The sequence below is a fragment of the Poeciliopsis prolifica genome, unplaced genomic scaffold (assembly GCF_027474105.1).
Source record: "Poeciliopsis prolifica strain line A6 unplaced genomic scaffold, Auburn_PproV2 SCAFFOLD133, whole genome shotgun sequence".
NCBI lineage: Eukaryota > Metazoa > Chordata > Actinopteri > Cyprinodontiformes > Poeciliidae > Poeciliopsis > Poeciliopsis prolifica.
Window position 1 is genome coordinate 212,727 of NW_026562508.1, and position 18,573 is coordinate 231,299.

Consider the following 18,573-nt stretch of genomic DNA (forward strand, 5'->3'; position numbering starts at 1 on the left):
ATCAAGCATCTAGGTTCAACAAATCAAACGTGGCAGGAATAATATGGACTCAATCAGGATCAGGACAGCAAGGTTTAAGCATGGCTTGCAGCTTGGTCATGGGGGGAGGGAGGAGGGGGAGAAGGAAAGTTGGAGTTTATTTGAAAGCAACATCAACAACAATATTATGTTGCAATATGTAACTTATAAAAATATGGGACTGATAATGTGTGAAAGCTCCTCTGCCTCCTCGCATCTCTCTGGGGTGTTACTACCATATTCAGAAATACATCACTCCAGGTCAAAAACAACTAGAGACATGAGGAAGGGCTTTGCAGTGTCAATCAAGCTTCTGTAAGTGCTACTCACTCTACACCCATGCTCATTTTGTACTGCTGCAGCTGTGCTAACGGCAGGGACAACCTAACAATACAGGAGAGCCGTTTATCAGCCATCATTGGTGGCCATGCTAACTAGCCTTAGCATTCACTGCTGCCTCTGCTGTATCAAAGCAGAGAGCAAGGAGGAGGGGCTTGACACTTCACAGAGACAGTCACCTACTGCAGCTTTAAACATGCTCATAAAACAAGGCAATGATTTTACCTAACCAAAGCAGGAGAATCTGAGAAATAGACATCGGTTTAAGGCTGTAGATACACACCTCTGCCTTCACTTTGCTTTTTCACCAGCGTCAGTTTGTATCCATCTCCATATGTGCTTTTTAGGAAAAGTGGTGTTCCACAGCACTTCAGCTTTCCATGCGAGATGATGGCAATGCGATCTCCCAAAAGATCGGCTTCATCCATATGATGGGTGGACAGCAGGATGGTCCGGCCTGCAGTAGACGTACAAACACAAATAATTACTGACAGCAACACATTAAAGGACAGGAGGAACATTGGCAACGAAGCTTTGAAAACACATGTGGAGCATTACAGGAAACATTAGCATTAGTCAATGTTGTCAATGGCAAACAGAATCTAAATTACAATATGACCCCATAAAACTCTGAGCAAGGAGGACTTAACTACACATGAAGAACAAGAAGTCAGACAGCACTTAATGAGGCTGATCCCTTTGTGTTTAAGTCAGCAGTTACACACACTGCAAATGTTACAACACTTATCAACAATATCAGGTTGGATGGAATTAAGACTGCTTTAAGTTCCACTCACCCTGTTTGTACTTCAGAATCAGGTCCCAGATTGCCCTGCGGGCATAAGGATCCACCCCCGCAGTGGGCTCGTCCAGTATGACGGCTCTGGAGCCGCCTACGAAGGCGATGGCCACTGACAGCTTCCTCTTCATTCCACCTGACAGGGTCTGGACCAAGCTGTGTCGCTTATTAGACAGCTCTAGGTCCACAATCATTCTGAACTCGCACACACACACACACACACACACACACACACACACACACACACACACACACACACACACACACACACACACACACACACACACACACAAATGTAGTACATTTCAGGAGCAAAGTACTTTAGATGATTAAAACAGAACACAACAAAATACTGGAAAAGAAACATTACAGTTCAGCAGCAAAATAAAGTCCTAAAAATCTGTAATCCAATCTCAAATTAATCAATATTTCAAAAGTAACTCTAAACAGGTGGGTTTTTAGTCTAGATTTGAAGGCACTGAGTGTATCCTCTGTTTTGCAGTTTTCTGGAAGTTTGTTCCAGATTTGTGGTGCATGGAAGCTGGATGCTGCTTCTCCATGCTTGGTTCTGGATGCAGAGCAGAAAAAGAACCAGAAGACCTGAGCTCTAAACATCTGGTTTAAACATTTTTTACATCAGTAAAAAATGTTATTGAAACATTTTTATATGTTATATGTTACCCTACAAAAATTACATAAATATAATTCATATATATCTTCTCTTTGTTTTAGATGTAGCATGGAAGAAGGAACGTTCCTCCATGCTACCTGGCACTGCTCTAAACTACAGCACATTTGTAAAATGTTATCAGACATTCATGGCATCACAATTCCAACAGAACCAGAGATTTGTTTATTGGGGAACGTTACAAACTCCAATCTAGAGACAAATTATGATAAGAAACTTATAGAAGTTTTGGCAATTACAAAGAAATGTATTGCAACAAAATGGAAATCAGATGCCCCATTCCGATTAAAAAATAGCTTTGAGATCAATAGCTATTTTGATGCAGAATAGAAATAAGACTTTTTATAAAATATGGCAGCCATTTTTTAGGTATTGCAAAACCTATCTGCACATTGGATTCACTGATCTTCCTGAAATCGAGCTGGACAGAATCTATGAGCGATACTAATACCATCTGTCTCTCACCCTATTCAGATACATTTTATTTAATCCTTATTGATCACCCTCCTTCCCCATTCAGTCCTTCTTGTTTTTTTTGCTGTTGTTATATTATCGTAAATGTATTTTACTTTAAGTATGTCTCATTGTTTGAATTTTGCTTGATCCTGAACCAATTTTGTCCTGTCAGTTAATAATTGTGATGTTGTTACTAAAGAAATCCAAAATAAAGTATTCCAAAAAAAAAAAAAAAAAAAAACTGGGTGATGTGCTTTATCTTCCTGGTTTTAGTCAGAATGTCAGCAGCAGCGGTCTGGATGAGTTTTCACATGGGTGAGTTTGTCATTCATGTGGTGGATGCTCAGACATTAGTCCTCTAATCCTGGAAATGTTCTTCAGGTGATAGAAAGCCGACTTTATGGTAATTATTTACCATCAACTATGCTGCAGTCAGGTTGCAGTCCTATTCTGATTTGCAGCTTAATTCCACAAGCAGACAGAATTCTGCTGCTTTCACAATTACTTTGTTTCGGTACCTGGAGGGTGAGCAGAAAGCAGGAAATTTATAGAGCTCATATTTCCAGGCCTTATGTGTTGATTTCAGGGCTGAAATGATTCCTTGAATGATTTGAGTACCTCGATTATTAAAATTCCTCGAGGAAAATGTATCTGCCTAGAAGCTTCGCTAATTTATATTTTATTATTTAGCGCACAATGTTCCAGACGGGACATATAGGCTTCTGCCTATAAGTTAAATTGAATATAATTTAAATTGAATATAATTTCAGATCTTTGAATATCTTTGCATAACAGCTCACTCAGAAAGTGAGCTGTTATTGTTACAGGTTAATTTTCTAAACTACAGAAAAGTTACTGTTAGGTATGCTCAAAAATGAAAAACTGGACTTTTGTTGATTTCCAATAGTAACACCGGTGTTATGCTAGATTTACCAATGCTTTATCAATTTATTTATGCGATTACTTGATTAATCGTAAGAATAATCAATAGAGAACTCTATTACTAAAATATTCGGTTACAACAACCCTATTTGATTTCTTCAGAAACATAGAGACAGTTGCTAAAGCTGATCCAAGGAAGTTTTGACTCTACTACTGTAGAAAATGAAACCCACCAAAATGCTAATTCATGCCGAGGTTCACTCACTGTTAGATTCAGGCTGTGGTGGAACACAATTAAATACTTTACTATTGTTAGCAGCTGATGTCCAAGAGACATTGTCCTTCAGCAATAAACAATGTTCATGTCTACACAGTGGGAGCTGACAGCAACATGGAGCTGCACTAGGCTCATCAGGCTGGTACTCACTTGTCCATCTCCTTGCGGATGTCGTCCTCTGCCTTACCCTTGAGCCTGGAGTAGAACCACAGGTGCTCCTCTACACTGAGCTTATCAAACAGAACATTGTGCTGTGGACACATGCCCAGGTTCTGACGGATCCGATCCATTTCGGTGCGGATGTCATGGCCGTATATGGTGGCAGAGCCAGAGGTGGGAGGAAACAAGCCTGTCAGGATGGACCTTTGATGAGGACAGACACACGCATAAAAACATGGTTTGTGGGTTCTGCCACTATGAGTCCAAGTCTGGAGTAGAACTACAAGTACTCCTCTACACTAAACTTATCAAACAGAACGTTGTGCTGTGGACACATGGCCAGGTTCTGACGGATCTGATCAAATGACTTACGTGTAAATAATTGCATGTATTATCATTCAAATGGTTTTATTGCAAATAGTCTGATCATTGGAGTTTGAATATAACTAATCTGAACTGCAACGGCCCAGGAGGCTGACTTGTTGGAAGAAAAATAATAAATGAGCGATCTAATGATTCTGGTTATTTTTATGAGGGGACTAAATGTGATTTTTAACCAGATGATTAAACAGAAATTATTGTGGAATGTCATTTTAAAGCAGCATTTGAAGCAAACTAAGAAATGAATAAGGGGCTGTCCACGCTGCTTGATCCAACACAACATGCCTTTTTAAAATTCTAATTATATTTCAAACAAAAATACTTTATTGATCCCAGAGGGAAATTAAATGTTGTTGTAACTCACATCAACTAGAATTCTTCAAAGAATTATTGTAGACAGTGATGGCTGTTGGCAGCAAAGCTCCCCAATAGCAGTCTGTATTACAGTGAATTTGAAGAAGCCTCTGACTGAAGATATTCTGCTTACTCGAGACAGTGTCATAAAGACAATGGTCAGGATAATCCATAATTTTCTTGAATTTATGAATAATTCTTTGGATTTTTCTTTATTATGCCTGTGGCCGTGTTTTGACACATTTCTGTATAATTTGTCAAATGCTTTGTGAATGTCACCAATCTCTGGCTGCACAGTGGTCTGCTCAGGGTTTGCTATCCAGGCAAAAGTCCTGAACACAATGTTCTAACTGGTTCTAAGATGAGATCTGATATTGGTTGCAGATTTGTGTGCTTCTTCATTCTCGCTAAAACACAACATAAATCCAACCAATGAGATGCTCCATTAAAGCACAAAACAGTTTGGCTTCCTCCTTACATAGTGGTGGTTTTTCCAGCTCCATTGTGTCCCAGGAAAGAGACCACCTGGTTTTCATAGAGATTGAGGCTCAGGTTGTTGAGGGCCAGTTTGCTGCCGGTCTTGTACACCTTGGTTAGTTTGTCTATGCAGACCACCAGGCTCAGGTGGCTTGGTTCCTCCTCCATGCCCCGCATCTCCTCTGCAGTCACAGATGAACAGGACCAGTAAGAGCTGCATAATAACAACACTTTAAAAAAAACATTATAATCATTTCTAATCTATCTCACCTCATCACTGTGATGTTAGCCCTTTCTAATTTTGGAATAAAAGTTGCCTGAAGATATAGACAAAAAATAATAAAATATAGAAAAATATCAATTGAATAATACGATGATTTTATGACAAATTTGCCACAAACTCGATGAACAGACATTTCTGTCTGATCCTTCTTTATTTAAGCAAATACTAGCATGTAGTTCTTCATAACTACATGAAGAACTAGTTATGAAGAACTAACTAGTTATGAAGAACTAACTAGTTCTTCATAACTAGTTCTGAAGAACACAAAACCTCACACAGTTAGTGTGTGAGGTTTTGTGGCATGCTTCCTGCAGAAAACTGGTCATATCCATGAGATATAAGAAACTAGTCATAATTTAAACGAATGAGTTCACAGCTTTTCTCTCCTGGTCATTTTCTTTCTAGTGAAGGCAGGTTACACTGTGCAGAAGTGACTAGACATTTTGCACAAGTCATTTTATAAAGTGGTGACCAACAGGGGGTCCAGTCAACACCAAAAATACAAAAAAATAGAAATACAAAGAGAGAACTTCTCCCAGTCCACCACATTCTGATATTAGCTGATCAACACAGACTTACTGGTGAAAAAACATTGTTTTTTAAAACTGGCATCGTCATCAACATCCTACCTTCCCAGTATTCCGGGTAGGTTAGTGTTCCTGCTCAAACCTGATGGTGTTTCAGCGAAAGGTCAAGAATATGACCTGAGTGCATTCACATCCATCTATAACTCTGTAAGGACATGTTATTTAATTTGCCAAAGTTTAATTTAATTAAGAGTAGTTACTCATTAAAGCTTTTATATTTAGAACCTTACACTCTTGTAAAGGTGATTAGATCAATCAGACTGAACAAAACTCGTATTTAAGAAACATTTGAATTTTACTTTTACTTCTCTGCAGGCTATTTACTGAGAATAAAACATGTTTGATGTGCATTACTAATCATTTTTGGTCTTGCAATTTGATTGTGGTTTAAAACATTTTTTAAACCATATCTTACGTTACATTTCACAGTAACTTTGCCGACCCCCAAAAATTGGTCTTAAGATATTTATTTCTTGACTTCATAACAAGCAACCTTCTTTCCTATGGTTTGTTTAAAAGCTACTGTTTCAAATCAATATGATGTAGTACAATCTTATTAAATATTACATCCTTGATTAGCATAAGTTGTTGCACAATGATTTAAGTCCTTGCTCAATGTGCCCCTTTTTAATTTTGAGCCCCTGCCCCTCCAACGGCCTCTGCACACCCCTGCTATCTAACCTTTCATACATCATTTTATCCCCATAGTAACCAATAGGATAGAGAGCATTGAGTAATTCTTTTACACAACAGTAATTTTTTAGACAGAGTAAACCAAATGCACATCACATTCACAGATCTGTGTCTGATTCCATTTTCATCTTTAACTGAAGTGTTGAAGTTTTTCACAGTAAAAAGGCTTTGTGTAATTAATAACACAAGGCTCCTTTTTCAGAGAGGCTTTGTGGCATTAATTAGTCTTTTTTAACCTGTATCAAAAGTTCACAATAAAGTTGAGTTCTCCATACCGGACTGGCGCTGATCCATAGCACAAGCCTGGTCTTCCTCCATCACACTGAGCCTGGCAGCTCCTCCTCCACACCAGGGCCAGTCCCAGGTCTCAACACGCCCACTGCCTGACCAATAGGACCTCTGCAGAGGGAAGTACCATGGGCGTGGCAGCCCATACATCCCTACGGGTAGAGGAAGAGGGAAAGTTGTGTTATGAGATAATAATGGTCTTGAATTGAGGAAGCAGTCTTTTCCCACCTGGATGAACAGCTTCTATGTACCAGGTTAGCACACCGTACACCCCAGCATCTATAATGAGCATCATCATGGAAAGGCTCAGATTAAAGTCATCGCCCTCTACAGGTGACTGACTGATGGTGCGCCACTGGATGCCAACACCTGCCACCTCATACAGGGCAAAATACTTGGAGCCAAGACCGAAGGCTGTGGTGGACATAAGAGACTGGAACCAACAGAGAACACATGCACTATGAGTCAGGAGCACAAGTACAAAAGCAACACATGAAGAACAATGAAGTGGCCTTACAGCAATGCATTTCTCAAAAGCAGTGATCTTGTCATGAGCCACCTCCTCCCTTATGGCTACGTACATGTAGGGCACATAGCTGAGGAAGTAGATAATTCCTCCACAGGCTGAAGCTAGCTTAGCTTTGGAGTAGATTACTGACACCAAGAAACTGAGAAAAAAAGAGAAAACATTACAAAACCAATTACCAATCGCAATCTGAACCAATCGATAGTTTCTTAGTAAAGTCAGACTTCTTTTAAAACAAAAAAACATTGAAATTCAACACATTATCACTTTTATGTAAAACCTTAAATGTTTGTTTGCTATTATGGTACAAAATGAAAATTCAAATAAAGCTGGGTTTATACTGCAGCAAACACATAAATCTGTTGTTATTAAGCCAATGTATGAAAAGGCAGAAAGGCAATTTCATTAAAGTCAAGTAATAATTTTGGATCAGTGCATTAGTATAACCTTTGCAAATATGTGAGTCGAATATGAATACAAGTCTTTACTGATGCTGCCTTACAACATTTCAGGAGGAAAGGGCATCTTAGAATAATATAGAATGATTTTCTAAAATTATTAATTTACTGTATGTAGCTGAGGAAACCAGAGGGATGAATGAAATCTTCTGTGTGAGCAGGATAAATATTTACATTTCAGACTTGGAAAATGAGGAAGCAGTTAGCGACCGTATCCTAACCATTCACACACCATCCACCTCAAACTGATGAACCAGTCAAACACAGATACACTATGAAGCATTTCATTATGAACTGTAGCTGTTAACAGATCTCACTTCTCAAAATCTGAATAAAGAACATTATTTATGAAATAACTTGGCACATGTATTGACCCTTTGTTTGGACTGGCTGAAGTTTGATCCCAATCAGTGTGTGATAACACTTCATTCAGGAAGATAGGTTCAAAGGTAAACTGGGAAAAATTCTCACTGACTGCTTGGTGACTTCACCTGCTCTGTATGATGCAAACGGTTATCCTGCAGCACACATCAGCATTCACTGCTTTTCATGACCAGCAGGAAGGAACAAAATTACAATTACAATTGCAAATGCATTAAACCTGACACTATGTCTGTGACTCTACTCTTGTAGACATATATTTTAATGTGAAAAGATATTACATTTTTTATTAGGGCTTCAACTAATGATTTGAGTTATCAGTTAATCTATTGATTATTTTGACAATCAGATTAATAGTTTCAGCATTAAACAGCTGAAACTATTTTTCTGGTAGCTTTAGATTAAACTGAAATCAGATAGTTTTCAGATTTCAGCTGCATTTTGTACCTTCAGGTTGACATTTTTTTTCCTACATAAAGTTTGTATATTTACATAAATCACTTGCTCCCCCAGAAAACTCGCTAAAGGTCCAGGATATCTCTGCACTTGGCTGCATTCATTTTTCCTTCAATTGCAACCAGCTGTCCTGTCCTGGAAGCTGAAAAAAACCCCGTAGGATGCAGCTGCCATCACCATGTTTCATGCTGGGATTGTATTGGGCAGGTGATACAATCCCAGTGCCTGGTTCTCTCCACACATGCCACTTAGAATTAACACAAAAAAGTTTAATCTTCATCTCATCAGAGTAGAGAATCTTACTTCTCAGTCTGTGAGTCTTTCATGTGTTTTTTGGCAAACTCTGTCAGGGCTTTCATAGGTCTTGCACTTAGGAGAGGCTTCAGTCGGGCCACTCTGCCACTGAACCCCAACTGGTGAGGAGCTGTAGTGATTGTTGACTTTGTGGAACTTTCTCCCATTTCTCTACTGCAGCTTCTGAGATCGACTCTCAGAAGGTGCAACCTGCAGTCAGACGCCAGTGTTTGAAAGTGAAACAATGATGCATTCTAACAGAGTTGAGTGAAAATCTGAAGCACTCACCAGAACATGATGGTGGCCACTGCATAAATAGTTAAGAAGAGCCAGATGATTAGTGGGTCACTATGGAGTAACACTCGACCGTACTTCAGGATGGCTGTGAGAGCAGTGACGGAGATGGAGAACTGGACAAAGCCAGTGATGAACCAGGCCACCCAGTGAACGGCATTGTTCAGGCCCATCATCTTCATCACCTGACAAAGAAGCTCACTGGTTACACGGGGCTTCACCGCCTTAATTAACAATTAGATAAAAACATGTGGAACTCTGACTGACATTGGTCAAGATCCAAAAACACCAAACTTCCAACTATTGAAGTTGTAAGTTTGGACATAACAGTGATGGTCCAAATTTCAGTGTTTAATCAAAGTTAAACGTACTTTGATTTTTATTTGATTTTGAACAGTATAATCCTGTGGTCTGAACCTACTAATATCAAATGCAGGTTTCAGCATGTTTTCAGTTTTTTTCATGGAATAATTGCATTGAATTGCCACAACAGAACAAGATCAGTATCAGTTACAGTGTATCACTAAAGTGAGTGCACTGCTCACATTTCTGCAAATATTTAAATATTTTTTATGGAACAACACTGACAAAATTACACTTTGACACAGTGAAAACAAGTCTGTATGCAGCTTATATAAGAGTGTAAATTCATTCTTTCTCTCAAAATAAATCTATATACACTAAAGTATCATAGCTCAGACAAACATTAGTTCTTGCTAACAGAAAAATATGAGGAGGGCAGAGTTGCAAACTACTAGTCATATAAATAAATAATCTGAATTATCCAGCTTTCTTTGCAGTGAAAATAGTCTCAAAATATTTGTGCATGTGTAAAAATATTTGTGTGTGTGTAATATTGGATTTGTAAACCTTAAAAATAAAACAAACCTCCTCCTATACCTACAAATGTTGAAAAAGTATGCACAAGTCACTTGCAGTTTTATGCTGAGTGCACAAAAATGCATTTAAGCACAGATCCTGTTATGAGTGCACAAGTATTCTTGAGATTCATTTCACGCTTCTGGAGCTCCCTGATTTGTGTGTAAATGGTGAGTTTACATGCTAGTAGAAAGCTGGGTCATTATTATATCTATTGGGGAAAATATAGTACATTTGCTTTGCATTTCCTCACATGATGGCAATGCTATAGTAGGATTCAATGAAATTCTTGATTATTATGGATTGTTGCTATGTTGTTGTACGGTGTTTTAAATGTGCCTTTTTTAACTTTGGGCCCCTGCCCCTCCAAAAGTCTCTGCACAGCCCTGCTGCACCTTCAGTTGTATACCGGTCCTGCTCATCCAGTCAGAACGAAACTTATTTTCAGTGTGAGAGCTTTGTGGATCTGATTTCCTTGGCTTTTAAAGGGTTTGTAAAGCGATGCTCCTCACCCTAACGACTATTACTCCTGAGCATATTTAACCCCGACAGGAAAGATCTGACCTGTTAAAAGCTGAACGTTGTTTGCTGACAGCCATGGTGTAATCAGTGAGAACTAAAAACTTTTCATTGTCCTTAATGGTGAGTTGTTTGATCTCTGTTGCCTTCTTTAAAAAAGGCTCCTTCTCATTGAAATAGTGGCATTTCAATTAGCCTAAACGAGTGGTAGCTCGTTTAGGCTCATTCCTGTTGTCTGGTTTGCTGCACAGAGTGTGACGTAACACGTGTTATGCCGAGAAACGCATTTCTGGCGAGAATTTACATGCCCTCCATATTTTCATCAAATATTATCCTATTGATGTGAAACTCATACCATTAGTTCATAAAACTACTCTAATTATGTATAAAAAGTTATTTCACTCTTAACTCTATTTGTCCAAGTTAGCAGGGGGATGCTATTATTAGCCTGCCGATATCTTTATGCCCTCTCTATTTTCCTCAAATATTATCCCATTGATATGAACCTCATACCAGTAGTTCATAGTGTAAGACTGAAAACTGGAGTTATGAAAATGTAAAATGTTTTGGAAATGTTTTTTTTTAAAGGCTCCCAAATGAGGAGAAGGGGCAAACTGATTAAGCAGCGGAGAAGAAATTAAATGTTCAATCCAGAGAAAGAGCGCAATATTTTCCGTGGATAATTCTTCAAAGGAGAATCACAGTATCTGGACACCCACGAGTTTTACAATAGAACCACTCTGGTTATGTAGAAAAAGTTTTCTTCATTATTGCTATTGCAAGAATACTGAAGGAAATAAATCTTGCTAAATGTAAAACATGTACAAACAATTTTTATTTTGGCTTAACATAACTAAATCACAATTTTATTTATTTCAACAAAAGAACATTCATAACAGTAATTTTTGAAAAACCAATTATGTCAAAAGAAAAATTATGTCACATGTAAAAACTGAAAATGCACTGAACTGTCGTCATTAAAGCAGTATATTTGTGTACACATAAAATCTATAAACACATTGCACAGCAGTAGTCTGTGTCGGGTTGTGGGAACGTAAGCCAGCCTTGGTATTACCACCGGTTGCATCTGTCACATGCGATCTGTAAATAAAAATATCAAAATGGTCAAATAACATAAAAATATTCAACATAAAGAATGTTTTTAGTTCCTTATCTGTTTACTAAAGGTGATATTGGGTTTTGTCAATATAAAGCTTCTTCTTAGTCATCAATATATGTTTGGTAACTCAATGTTTGAGGAGATGACAGCATGTTCTTGACATGTATGGAGGTAAAAAAATTTCTAGGACCATAAGCAATTGTATTTAAGAATGATTTTATGACTGTACTTTAAAAAAAAAACTTAAATAACTTTCCACTTTGCTTGCCTTGTGTGTTTATTTTATTTAGATTTATTTTTGTATATCTAATTCCTTTACAACTATTTTAAGGATGTATATGGTTTGCTTTAATTTATTTTTCACTACATTACATTGTTGTCTTACCCACATATCATCTTCTGTGTCCCCACTGCCACAGTGTCTGCAAAGGTTCTCCACTTACTCTACAGAAAAACAAACCGCAACTTTAAATCAATGTTATGAAATAAAATTAATGGTAATTATTTTTAGCATTTGTTTTTTGTTTTGGATTTTTTAAAAATAATTCCATTTGTTAGTGTTCTTTTGAAAGTTGAACAACAATAATACTGTGTATATCTCAGTCATCTAATCATTCCTTTTTGATGATGTCTGGTCTCATGCACAGACACAAGTAATAGAAATTGCACATCATGTTCGCATATTAGGCATGCTCACATTGTGTCTGTCTAATCATGAATTGAAACATGTATTTGAGATATTTCTGAGATTTATGGTAAAAGAAAGTATCACTTAGAGTTTACTTTTTTATCATTTTTTCCAACTTAAGTGACTGAAAGTATAAAAATGGCATTCAGTAAATTTATATATGTATACACATACACACATATATACAGTACAGACCAAAAGTTTGGACACACCTTCTCATTCAACGAGTTTCCATTATTTTGATGACTATTGACATTGTAGATTCACACTGAAGGCATCAAACTATTAACACATGTGGAAATATGTACAAACAAAAAAGTGTAAAACAACTGAAAATAGTTTCTTCAAAGTAGCAACCTTTTGCTGTGATCACTGCTCTGCACACACTCTGCATTTTCTTGATGATGTTCAAGAGGTCACCACCTGAAATGGTTTTCACTTCACAGGTGTGCCCTGTCACGTTAATAAGTGGGATTAACCTGACACACTATTAGCTGTGTTTCCAGTACTATTAGCTGGACACTGAATAGACTGTTAGAATTTGTATTATGGCAAGAAAAAAGCAGCTAAGTAAAAAAAACAAGTAGCCATTATTAAGAAATGAAGGACAGTCAGTCTGAAAAATTGGGAAAACTTTGAAAGTGTCCCCAAGTGCAGTCGCAAAAACCATCAAGCGCGACAAAGAAACTGGCTCACACGAGGACCGCCCCAGGACAGGATACCAAGAGTCACCTCTGCTGCGGAGGATAAGTTCATCCGAGTCACCAGCCTCAGAAATCGCAGGTTAACAGCAGCTCAGATTAGAGACCAGATCAATGCCACACAAAGTTCTAGCAGAAGACACATCTCTCGAACAACTGTTAAGAGGAGACTGTGAATCAGGCCTTCATGGTAGAATAGCTGCTAGGAAACCACTGCTGAGGACAGGCAACAAGCAGAAGTGACTTGTTTGGGCTAAAGAACACAAGGAATGGACATTAGACCAGTGGAAGTATGTGCTTTGGTCTGATGAGTCCAAATTTGAGATCTTTGGGTCCAACCACTGTGTCTTTGTGCGACGCAGAAAAAGTCAACGGATGGACTCTACATGCCTGCTTCCTATCGTGACGCATGGAGGAGGAGGTGTGATGGTGTGGGGTGCTTTCCTGGTGACACTGTTGAGGATTTTTTCAAAACTGAAGGCATAAAGAACCAGCATGGCTATCACAGGACTTTGCAGCGGCATGCTATTCCATCCGGTTTGCGTTTAATTGGACCATCATTTAATTTACAACAGGAAAATGATCCCAAACACACCTCCAGGCTATGTAAGGGCTATTTGAGCAAGAAGGAGAGTGATGGGGTGCTGCGCCAGATGACCTGGCCTCTACAGTCACCAGACCTGAACCCAATCGAGACGGTTTGGGGGTGAGCTGGACCGCAGAGTGAAGGCAAAAGGGCCAACAAGTGCTAAGCATCTCTGGGAACTTCTTCAAGACTGTTGGAAGACCATTTCAGGTGACTACCTCTTGAAGCTCATCAAGAGAATGCAATAACTGTGCATAGCAGTAATCAAAGCAAAAGGTGGCTACTTTGAAGAAACTAGAAGATAAGACATATTTTCAGTCGTTCAAACATTTTTGTTAAGCATATAATTCCACGTGTTAATTCATAGTTTTAATGCCTTCAGTGTGAATCTACAATTTTCATAGTCATAAAAATAAGGAAAACTCTTTGAATGAAAAGGTGTGTCTAAACTTTTGGTCTGCGTATAAAAAAAACTTCCCTTCTCACCCACCGCGGGTGGTTCTTATCCTCTGAGCTCGGGTCCTCTACCAGAGGCCTGGGAGCTTGAGGGTCCTGCACATTTCTGGACTGAGATGTCTGATGTTGTTCCTGGGATCTGTTGTAACCATTGCTCCAGTTTGGGGGTGACTGCCCTGAGGGCCCCGATGACCACAGGCACCATTGTGGTCTTCACCTTCCAGGCCCTCTCCAGTTCTTCCCTGAGGCCCTGGTATTTCTCCAGTTTCTCGTGTTCCTTTTTCCTGATGTTGCAGTCACTTGGAATTGCTACATCTACCACAACGGCTTTCCTCTGTTGTTTATCCACTAAGACAATGTCTGGTTGGTTCAATTCTACTGGGTTACCATTTTGTCTGTCTGGATCTGGAAGTCCCACAGGATGTTAGCTCGTTCTCCACCACCTTTGGGGATGTTTCCCCACTTTGATCTCGGGGTTTCCAGTCCATATTCTGCACAGATGTTTCTGTACACTATGCCTGCCATTTTCTTATGTCGTTCCATGTACGCTTTCCCTGCCAGTATCTTGCACCGTGCTGTTATGCGCTGGACTGTCTCAGGGGCCTCCTTGCACAACCTGGGTCTTGTCTGGTGTGGTAGATCTGGGCCTCTATTGCTCTGGAGTTTAGGGCCTGTTCCTGGGCGGCCAGGATGAGGGCCTCTGTGCTGTCCTTGAGTCCAGCTTTTTCCAGCCATTGGTAGGATTTACTGATATCAGCCACTTCGGTTATTTGCTGGTGGTACATCCCATGTAGGGGCTTGTCCTCCCATGATGGTCTCTGGCACCTCAACCTCCATTCCCTGTTGTCTGAGACATTCACTGAGCACATTGTCTGTTGAGGCTTTGTCCCTGATGTATTTATGGATCTTAGTTGTTTCATCCTGGACAGTGGTTCTCACACTCACTGGTCCTCTCCTTCCTTGCGGCTAGGGTACTGTCTCAGGGTGCTGGATTTGGGATGGAACCCTCCATCCATGGTTAGTAGCTTTCTAGTCTTAATATCTGTGGCTTTTATCTCCTCCTTTGGCCAGCTAATTATTCCAGCAGGGTATCTGATTACTGGGCATAGCTGTTTATCGCACAGATTTTGTTCCTGCCATTGAGCTGGCTTCTCAGGACTTGCCTTATTCGTTGGAGGTATTTAGCTGTGGCTCCTTTCCTTGTGACCTCATCGAGGTTGCCATTTGCTTGTGGTATACCTAGGTACTTGTAACTGTCCTCTATGTCTGCTATTGTTCCTTCTGGGAGTGAGACCCCTTCTGTACGGATGACCTTCCCCCTCTTTGTGATCAGCCGACCACACTTCTCTAGTCCGAATGACATCCCAATGTCATTCAGTATATATATATATATATATATATATATATATATATATATATATATATATATATATATATATATATATATATATATATATATAATTTTTTTTAAACAGCACTTACTTTCAGAGCAAACACACCACATAAAATGACATCTTGCTGGATGGCATTTTGGACTGTTTCAACCTTGACACTTTCATCCCTTTGCTTCTCATAATGCACTTATTGAGAGGATGAATAAGGGCATTTACTCTCTCAATAAGGGGATAACTACAATTAACATTGCAGTTATGCAATTATGACATTTTTGATTATCATAAAACAATAATTGTTCTTGTTTGTCTCACCTTGTTGCTTCCTACTGGTTATGAGTTTCACATCCAATAGGATAATATTTGAGGAAAATAGAGAGGGGATGCAAATATCGGCAGGCTAATAATAGGCTTTATCGTAAAATGCATCCATCTGCTAACTTGAAGAAATAAAGAGTTAAGAGTGAAATAACTTTATCTACATAACCAGAGTAGTTTTATGAACTGATTGATTGATATAAGTTTCATATCAACAGAACAATAGACAGAGGATGCAAATATTAGCAGGCTCAGAAATTAAAATGCATCTCCCCGACATTAATAAACTAGACAGTTGAGAGTGACATAAAATGTTCTACATAATGGGCCTCTGTTTTGTAAGGCTTTAAGATATTATGGTGTTAAAAGAAAAATAGTAGAATTTCAAACCAGCTACGAATATCTTCAAAAGTTTCCTCTTCGGTCAGATTTCAGTGCGTTTTCTAGCTTGGATGGACCGAGCCCAAGTTGGCTGCGACCGCAGTCTCCAGTTCCACAACCCGGCCCATGGTGTCATCTGTTTTGGATTCTATCTTTCCCAGTGCTATTTGTAATTCTTGAAGTTTATTAATGTATACGTAGTTATTAATGTGGCCATTAATTCTCCTCATAATTCACTGATAGCCATTTATGCCTCTTCTTTGCCGCTAGCATTAGCTTACTGAAAGCTGGCTTGGAGGCTGAGATATTTAGGCTTTTTGCTGGTGTGTACAAAAGAGTAAAGACATACTCCTTTAAGTTATAATGGTCTTATACTGGGTTCCTTTCAAGATTCTAAAGCTACAGAAACATTATGATGCTATTTTTATGAAACACGATTTAACTTTTATGCCATATGTAATGGGAAACACACAAACAGTTCAAATTTTGTCTTGTCAGACTGGAGAGAGCAGGCAATCACTTTTTACACAGTGCCAAGGAGGGAAGCTTTGGAGTTTTTTTCTTCCATAATAATAAACACTTTAATTTGAAAACACTGTAGTGTCACAAACATACAAAAAAGGAAATCAGGAGGGGGGGGGGGGGGGGCAAACACTTTTAACATCACTATAAAAATTATTGTATGTGAATTTAAAAACAAAATTCTCATCATTGAAGGCATTTTGTTATTCTGTGACAAAATCATTCTGTCCTGCAGGGGGCAGTATGCAGGAAAACTGTCACATTGTGGAGGCCCCTGTACACGTGATGCAATACAAATCAAATGAGTCTGTGCTGACGCCGGCAAAAATAAAATCTCCAAATAATAAAATACAAGCAGAGATCAGTGAGAATAAATCACAACTAGGCTGACATGAAACCATGGCGACAACAGTCAACAGTCTGACCTCTTTGAGCCGATGTTCTTTCTCTGCTACTATGTGCTGAATCATCATAGCTACGGAATATACCCAGGATATCACCATGCAGAGGGGCATCATGTGCTCAATCACAAATAGGAAACTAAAGGGAACAGAAAGAACACAACCATTAGACCACACTTCACAGCAAATGCAGAGCTTTAATTTCATATAGTTTCAAACACTACAGATGAATTTTACTGCCATAAGTCAAGAGCACACATTTTCAGTCTGGAAGCAGGACTTCATGGCTTTCTCCTCAGAACTTGTAATGCTTGTCCTGAAAACTCCTGCTGTCTTTCAAATATTCACTGTTCTTTCTCAAACCATTCTCACACTCAAAACTTATCTCTGCTTGGATCAAATCAATCAAATCTCTCTGCTCACTTGCACCGTCGCCTGGCGACCTCTCAGCCTATCGAACGAAAGCAAGTTCACTGTGCTACCGCAAACAGAAAGGGGCAGGAACAGACCACTGTCAGTCTCATACTTTATTTGGAAATTGGACCTTTGCACTCCGGAAGTGAAGGAGGCACCATTTCCTATATTAACTGTGGCCTCCCATTTTCATTTTCTTTTTAAATCAGGGATATATCTTCACCTTTAGGAAAGACTTCCACTCTGTTCTTGACCTTCTTGCTTTTATTTACTTCAGAACATCTCACAGTTCTTAAATTCTGTAGCTTTCTGTGTACTTCTAAATCTGCTGTTTAGTTGCAGTTTTAGGGTCTGCTACTACCTCTATTGGCGTGGGAGTGGTAACATAAATAACATAACTGCATCACTAAATGAAAATAGCTCCGTCTTCATCATTTACTAATTCTAGCATTACTGGCACCATAAAAAATTAGTTCTCTACTAAAAGACCATAATTTTTTATCAACTTGACATTGTAGAGCTGATTAAATGACATAAACAAGACCTTTGTACATTATAAATAATATCTATATATTGCCATCAATTATAAGAGGAATAACAGAAATAAAGAGACATGAAAAGCAACATGATCAACTATAACATAATACCACTTACAATGTTTATGTAAGAAACTTAATTGAGCAAAAGTCAATAACGAACAAATAAATTAGGTTCACAGAAGAATAACACATCTGGTTGTTATAACCAGGGTTGTTAAACAGATAGAAGTAAAAAAAATCACATTTTCGTTTTTACGGTGCCATGTATATTATTCTGAGAGATTTTTTTGTTGGCAGAGTCTTAGATATAAAAAAAAATTATATTAAACACTATTTAATCTATCATGATGGAAATTTTCCTCAGAGTCTAAAACAATAAAACACTTTCATAGAATCACAATAACAATTTATTCAGAGTAGAGCACTAAGCATGCTATAAGTAAATGTTAAGTTTTGTTAAGAATAACTATTGCTCTGTCAATGAATGACTTCTAATAGATGTTCTGAGTTGCCAGAGGAACACAGTAACGCTTTCATGAGCTAAGAGGTTCAAAGTCATGGATGCTCT

At 38.6% G+C, this 18,573-nt stretch overlaps 1 protein-coding gene across 4 annotated transcripts in view; it reads right to left on the reverse strand.

The window, feature by feature from the left end:
* Positions 1-18,573, reverse strand: part of abca2 (ATP-binding cassette, sub-family A (ABC1), member 2) — a 125,891-nt gene that overhangs the window by 40,936 nt on the left and 66,382 nt on the right. For all 4 annotated transcript variants that reach the window (XM_055024905.1, XM_055024906.1, XM_055024907.1 and 1 more), the window contains 9 exons: positions 17,077-17,191; positions 9,085-9,275; positions 7,199-7,349; positions 6,910-7,114; positions 6,669-6,833; positions 4,832-5,012; positions 3,610-3,822; positions 1,155-1,351; positions 641-814 (listed from right to left, as the gene is read on the reverse strand). In XM_055024905.1, coding sequence (XP_054880880.1) covers positions 641-814; positions 1,155-1,351; positions 3,610-3,822; positions 4,832-5,012; positions 6,669-6,833; positions 6,910-7,114; positions 7,199-7,349; positions 9,085-9,275; positions 17,077-17,191 — 1,592 coding nt within the window. The remainder of the gene's footprint in view (positions 1-640; positions 815-1,154; positions 1,352-3,609; positions 3,823-4,831; positions 5,013-6,668; positions 6,834-6,909; positions 7,115-7,198; positions 7,350-9,084; positions 9,276-17,076; positions 17,192-18,573) is intronic.